At 41.7% G+C, this 7,500-nt stretch overlaps 2 protein-coding genes across 2 annotated transcripts in view; one reads left to right on the forward strand and one right to left on the reverse strand.

The window, feature by feature from the left end:
* The window catches only part of LOC122258569 (uncharacterized), a 1,856-nt gene extending 826 nt beyond the window's left edge, over nt 1–1,030 (reverse strand). The window contains exon 1 of the mRNA XM_043024580.2: nt 967–1,030. Coding sequence (XP_042880514.2) covers nt 967–975 — 9 coding nt within the window. The 5' untranslated portion in view covers nt 976–1,030. The remainder of the gene's footprint in view (nt 1–966) is intronic.
* Nucleotides 1,031–1,636: 606 nt separating this feature from the next.
* LOC147468821 (uncharacterized) lies at nt 1,637–3,116 on the forward strand. The gene is made up of 2 exons (XM_086552437.1): nt 1,637–1,673; nt 2,165–3,116. The coding sequence occupies exons 1-2, from the start codon at nt 1,662–1,664 to the stop codon at nt 2,675–2,677; spliced, it is 525 nt and encodes a 174-aa protein (XP_086408563.1). The 5' UTR covers nt 1,637–1,661; the 3' UTR covers nt 2,678–3,116.
* The last annotated feature ends 4,384 nt before the right edge of the window (nt 3,117–7,500 follow it).

A 7,500-nucleotide genomic window follows, 5' to 3' on the forward strand; every position in this document is an offset into this window, starting at 1 on the left:
CGTACATATATACTTAAGTTAATACACATATATGTATATATATACATACATACATACATATATATATATATATATATATATATATATATATATATATATATACATACGTATATATATATATATATATATATGTATATATATACATATATACATACATACATATATATATACACACACACACACACACACACACACACACACACACACACATATATATATATATATATATATAAATATATATATATATATACATACATCCATACATACATACACACACACACACACACACACACACACACACACACACACACACACACATATATATATATATATAATATATATATATATATATATATATAATATATACATACTACATACATATACATACATACATATATATATAATATATATATATATATATATATATATATATATATATATATATATATATAATATACATATACATACATACATATATATATATATATATATATATATATTATATATATATATATATATATATATATATATATATATATATATATATATAATATATATATATATATATATTATATATATATATATATATATATAATATATATATATATATATATATATATATATATATATTATATAAGATATATACATATACATATAATATACATACATATATACATAATATATATATTATATATATATATATATATATATATATATATATATATATATATATATATATATATATATATATATATATATATATATATTATATATATACATAATATATATGTATGTATGTATATATATATACATGTATATCTATATCTATCTAATCTATATATCTATCTATCTATCTATCTATATATATATATATATATATATATATATATATATATATATATATATATATATATACATATATAGATATGTATATAAACAAACGCATGAAATGCTCTCTGCCCCAACCTTGAACATGCTGCTGAAACGTAAGGCTGGAGCGACGTCGAGGAGCGGCGAGAGGGAGGTGTGTCTACCTAGGGAGTCGAGTGCATCCTTTATATACTCTGCCTGCTGGTGCGGCCGCGGTCAGGAGGTGTGTGTGTGTTTGTGTGTGGGGGGGGGGTGTATGGAGGAGAGGGGGAAAGGGGGATATCCATATGAAGGAAGTCCAGGTGTATGTCTTGTGTGTCATTATTTTACCTTTTTTTCTTTCTTTTTTTTTCTCACCGATTCATTTTTGTGTGTGTGATTTAGAGGAAGTTGCGGTTGATTAGGCGTATTTTAACCCCCACTCTTTTTTTGTCTGTCATTTGGTTCTATTTCCTGGGCTTTGAGTGAAGGTTGGGGTGGGATAAGAAGAGAGAGAGGGAGGAGGTAATAGAGAGTGAGTGAATGAGAGAGAATACGAGAGAGAGAGAGAGAGAGAGAGAGAGAGAGAGAGAGAGAGAGATAGATATATATAGAGAGAGAGTGAGGAAGAGAGAAAGAGAGAGAGAGAGAGAGAGAGAGACGGATACACGACGTCAACCAGTCACACAAGCGAAAGAGAGAGAGAGAAGACCCTGGGACTAATTGGCAACTGTCAGGGCAGGACTAACAGTATAAAAATGACACGGCAAACTGATGTCTACCTGTTCGAGTCTCATATTTCTCTAGTTAAGATGTACATCCAGGTAAACACATTTTTTTCAGTGGAAACCAAAGGAGTAGAACTGCTATTGCCATTTTCATTAGTTCACTGAGTGTTATTATTATTGCTAATGTAGTTTGTGCAAGGTGATAACACCTTGCAATTGTTGCTGGTGTGTGTAAGAGAAAAAAAATATTCATTACCATTATCATTATTGTCTACTTATTATCATTATTGAATTGTAAACCTCATCCTTATCCTCTTCCTCGTTACCTTTGTCATCATATTGATATCATTACTTAATCAGAAGGCATGATATTTTAGGCAACTTTCTATCGATGATGGTCTCATCATTATCATAATTTTCAACCCCGATCCCAAGCAACACTTAATATGCTTTGTATTACATTTGCACCTACGACGGTTATGGATTCCCTGCCTGTCCCATAACTCGCCTTATCCGCCTTCCACTGACTTTCTGCATCTGAAGGCCCTCTCAGACGGATCCTCTGAATGGATTCTCGTTCCCCGCAGATCCTCCTCGCCTGTGCGACGTGCGCGTGCGTCGCGTCGGCCCAGACGTACGAGGCGCTGGGCGTGCTGCAGCCGGAGACGCCGAGGGAGCTGGGCAAGCACGAGGGCGTGGTGGCGGCGACCATCGACATCCTGCCCGAGATCGCCAGGGTCCTCAAGGAGTTCAGCGCCAGGATGGCTCGCTCGCAGGACGACCCCTTCGACTCGCAGAACATCTTCGAGATCCTGATGGCGTTCATGCCCTTAACTCGCAAGATCCTGTTCGCCGTGGCCGAGGCCGAGGGGCGGATCGTGTCCGAGGAGGAGCTGCAGAGACTCGACCGCGCAGAGGAGATCCTTCCCTCCGCCTTGAACTTCATCCTCGAGCTGCAGGGCAGCGAATTCTTCGGCTTCGACAGCCCCGCCGCCGAGAAGGCGCCGGCGTCGGACACCGCCTCGCTCACCGACGTCAAAGTCAGCAGCTCCTTCGTCCAGATGCCTCACGGGAGAAGGATTTTCATTCAGCACGGCTAGACGGGAACCAGACGCACACGAAGGCGCAGGAGGAGAGGGAGAAGACGAAGACAGATTGGAAAGAGACAGGAGGATGAAATCTTCCGAAAGAGTAGGAGGAGAGGAAGCATAAACACAAGGAGTTGGAGGATGAGGAGGAACACAACAACGAGATGAGACCGTCCGAAATGTAGTAGGAGTACATTGAAGATTAAGGGACGAAGAAAAGTGAATACGAGGATGGAGAATATGGAGAAGGACGAGTAGTTACTAAAGAGATAAGAGGAACTTTCATTGCAAGGGCATTATGAAAATCTCCGATGGTCTGATGGAATTTTCCAGCAATTTTCTCTTTAAATTCATCTGCATAATTTTATCACCACAATGATGAATAATGTTTTATTACATCCAGTTACAAAATGTACAAAATGTAGATACAATTAAAATAATGTAAAAAATCGAAGGTATCTTACTATTCCCCATATATTCATTTAAAAGAAAATAGTGAAGAAGAAAGGTAGACAGACAAATGAAGAGAAAGAGAGATAGAGATATAGAGATAGATAGATATAGATAGATAGATAGATAGAGAGAAAGAGAGCGAGAAAGAGATAACCAGGAAGTGAGAACGAGAAAGAATGATTGTGTGTGTGAGAGAGAGAGAGAGAGAGAAATGCCCGTGGCTGCAAGAATCTTGCTGTCAACGAATGAGTGAAGTGAGTAGACAGCAAATCATAAACAGGTGGCTTGAAGTAACGCTGCTGGCTGATCAAGACGTCCGGTCTAGAGCTCGGCCAAGGTCACGTCAAGGAGTAAAGGCGTGAGGTGACCTTTGTTAGCGGTGGAAGGTGGTCGTTCAGACAAGACAATGATTAGAGGGGAGCTGTGCCCGTGGGGAAAGACACCAAAGGCGGCGATGCCTTGTGGAACGAGTGAGTGTGAAGGAGAGTGAGAGTACGAGTGAGGGGGGAGAGTGAGAGGGAGAATGAGGGGGGAGAGTGAGAAGACGAGTGACGGAGGAGTGTGAGAGTGAGTGAGTAGGGAGAATGGGAATGAAAGTGAACGAGGGAGGAGAATTAGAGAGAGAATGAGAACGAGTGAGTGAGGAGGATGAGAGTGAAAGTGATAGGGAGCGATTAAGGAGGGAATGAGTGAGGTAGGAGAGTAAGAGTGAGTGCGTAAAGAAATTTAGAGTGAATGGGTGAATAAGTGAGGTAGGACAGTGAGAGTGAGTGCATAAGAAGATCGAGTGAGTGAGAGAGGACAGTAGAATTTAGTGAATGAGGAGAGTGAGAGTAAGTGCATGAGAAGATCGACTGAGTGAGAGAGGACAGCAGAATTTAGTGAACGAGGAGAGTGAGAGTAAGTGCATGAGAAGATCGAGTGAGTGAGAGAGGACAGTAGAATTTAGTGAATGAGGAGAGTGAGAGTGAACGAGTAAGCGAGTGAGTGAGGAGCAGGAGAGTGAATGAGTGATTGAGGAGTGTGAGAGTGGGTGAATGAAGACGTTTAATGGTGCTTCCGGTCTGGCACACGTGTGGGTGTGTCAGCTGCGACCAGGTGAAGGTCGAGGCAGAAAGCAGGTGAAGGAAAGCACTTCCGCTAACCGCCAAGGGACCGTGTGTCTTAAGGAAATGATATTGCAAAGATTATATTGCAACAAAATGACAGTAGTAGTCCGGAAAATCAGTGGCTTACAGTGAGTGAAGGAGAATAAGCAAGTGTGTGAGGAGAGTGAGAGTGGGTGAGTAAGAAGAATGAGAGTAAATGAGTGAATGAGCAGAGGGAGAGTGAGAGAGGAGAGGGCGAGTGAATAAGTGAGTGAATGAGGAGAGTAAGTGGGGAGAGCGAGAGTGGGTGAGTGAGAGAGGAAAGGGAAAATGAGCGAGTGAGTGAGAAGATGGAGAATGAGTGAGTGAGGGAGGAGAGGGAGAGTGAGTGCGTGAGTGAGGAGAGTGAGAATGGGAGAGTGAGCGAAGAGAGTGAGAATGGGTAAGTGAATGAGGAGAGGGAGAGTGTGTGAGTGAGTGAGCAGAGTGAGAGTGAGTGAGTGAGGAGAGGGAGAGTGAGTGAGTGTGTGAGGAGAGTGAGATTGAGTGAGTGTGTGAGGAGAATGAGATTGAGTGAGTGAATGAGGAGAGTGAGTGAGTGAGTGAGGAGAGGGAGACTGAGTGAGATCGAGTGAGTGAGTGAGGAGAGGGAGAGTGAGTGAGTGAGGAGAGGGAGAATGAGTAAATGAGTGAGTGAAGAGAGTGAGATTGAGTGAGTGTGTGAGGAGAGTGAGATTGAGTAAGTGAATGAGGAGAGTGAGTGAGTGAATGAGGAGAGTGAGTGAGTGAGTGAGGAGAGAGAGAGTGAGTGAATGAGGAGAGGGAGAGTGAGTGAGTGAATGAGGAGAGGGAGAGTGAGTGATTGAGTGAGGAGAGTGATAGTGAGATTGAGTGAGTGAGGAGAGGGAGAGTGAGTGAGTGAATGAGGAGAGGGAGTGTGAGTAAGCGAGTGAGGAGAGAGAGTGAGTGGGTGAATGAGGAGAGGGAGAGTGAGAAAGCGAGTGAGGAGAGAGAGATCGAGTGAGTGAGTGAGGAGAGGGAGAGTGAGTGAGTGAGTAATTGAGTGTGTGATGGGTGTCTTAGTCTGTTGGAACTACCAGCATAACTACCGTTGGGGGGTTATGCGGGAAGGTAGTCTGGAACGTAAGAAGCATGACAGTCAAAGGTATTAAGCTCTTTTTGAGGGACCAGGTACTTGGGAAGGCAACCAAGTGTGAATAACCTATCCGTCAAAGTTGACCCGACCTGACCCGGCGATTGCCTCACTAGTTAGAGTGCGATATTCATATGGTATTTGTATATGATCCATTGCTGTATCTAATATCATATATAAGCTTACTATATAATCTCATATCGCTCGGCCACCAGTTTGTGATGGTGGCGGTTTTCTTATCGCTAGCACCAGTTTCTGAGGGTTGTAAGTGTGAGTAAGTGATAGAGGAGAGGGAGAGTGAATGAATGAGTGAGGAGAGGGAGAGTGGTTCGCACATAGTTGCCTTCCCAAGTACCTAGATCCTCAAAAAGAGCTTAATATCCCCGACTGTCATGCCTCCTACATTCCAGACTACCTTCCCGCATAACCACCGTTGGGGACGGCGGATGCGAACCGCTTTCATATAAGCAGGACATATGGAACATACAGATAGAGCGGGAATCGACTACGCTACCGCTGACGCCTAATTTCTCCACCTGTCATACGTGTTGTGATAGTGTTTATCACTGTGTTGTAGTGAATATTTCTATCATGCACCATAACGTCAGACTATCTGCGTTATGGAATAAAGCTGAACTGTTCAAACCCTGTGTCTGGCATCACTACCTTATTCGTGGTGGGTTATTAGTTCCGACAGACTAAGACACCCATCATAGAGAGTAAATGAATGAGTGAGGAGAGTGAGACTCTGTAAGTGAGTGAGTGAGTGAGGAGAGTGAGACTCTGTGAATGAGTGAGGAGAGTGAGTGAGTGCGACTCTGTGAGTGAGTGAGTGAGGGGATGTGGTATATACAAATGTGATATGATATGCTAGAGAAAAATAGAAAAAGAAGGAAAAAAAGTGTGATGAAGAAAGAGAGAGAGAAAAAAAAGAAAAGAAAATAATAATGATAATGATACCAACTACGAGCAGAGCAACTCGTCGAGTCACCAAGACATCGTTTAGCACCGCTTTGGTCCGTGAAGCAGAGATAGCCTTATGGTAGCCTATGCAGGAGCCATATGATTCTAATAACCAGCCATAACCTCAGGATGGAAGAGCCAGTCAAGTGCGCTCAAGCAGTTGTACGAGAAGCTGGGGGGAGAATAGCGTTAAAGATTTTTTTCTCTCTCTCTAATTTCGTTCTCTTTTTCTCTCTTTATCTTTTTATTTCTTTCTCTCTCTCTCTCTTTCTCTTTCTCTCACTTTTTTCTCTCTCCTTCTCTTTCTATCTCTCTCACTTTCTTTCTCTTTTTCACTTTCTTTCTCTCTCTATCTCTCTCACTCTCCTTCTCTCTCTCGCTCTACCACTCTCTTTCTATATCTATCTCTCTTACTGTCTTTCTCTCTCATTCTGACTCTCCTTCTCTCTCTCTCTCTCTCCCTCCCTCTCTCTCTGTCTCTCTCTTTCTTTCTCTCTCTTTCTTTCTCTCTCTCTCCCTCCCTTGCTCTCTCTCTCACTCTCCCTCTCTCTCTCTCTTTCTCTCTCTCTCCCTCCCTCTCTCTCTCTCTCTCCCTTCCTCCATCTGTCTCTCTCTCTGTCTCTCTCTTTCTTTCTCTCTCTCTCACTCTCTCTCTCTCTCTCCCTCCCTTGCTCTCTCTCTCTCTCTCTCTCTCACTCTCCCCCCCCCTCTCTCTCTTCCTCTCTCTCTCTCCAGAGGTGGCTAGGCCTGTTTTTGTCTGGGATGGCCACAAGCAAAATAGTGCCCATTTAGAGCCAAAATGGTTCTTATGTTGTCGGGAGGCAAATATCATTTTCATACTTGACCTTCGTTGATGATGTTAATTGAATCCACGCGGTGATTTATTTATCTCCCTGGCCATATAAGGAAACAGAAAAGATGTGCATGGAGGATGTTGTTTGCTCGTGTTCACATTTATCTATCTATCTATTTCTCTCTCTCTGTATATATATATATATATATATATATATATATATATATATATATATATATATATATATATATATATATATATACGCATACAGAGAGAGAGAGAATAGAGAAAAAGAGAGAAAGTAGGAGATGGAGGGGATGGGTAGATAGATAGAGGTAGATAGAGAGAGAGAGAGGGAGAGAATAGAAAGAAAGAGAGAAAGAAA

This window comes from Penaeus japonicus, unplaced genomic scaffold (genome assembly GCF_977035675.1).
Source record: "Penaeus japonicus unplaced genomic scaffold, GWHDUDI00000001_assembly GWHDUDI00000026, whole genome shotgun sequence".
Classification (NCBI taxonomy): domain Eukaryota; kingdom Metazoa; phylum Arthropoda; class Malacostraca; order Decapoda; family Penaeidae; genus Penaeus; species Penaeus japonicus.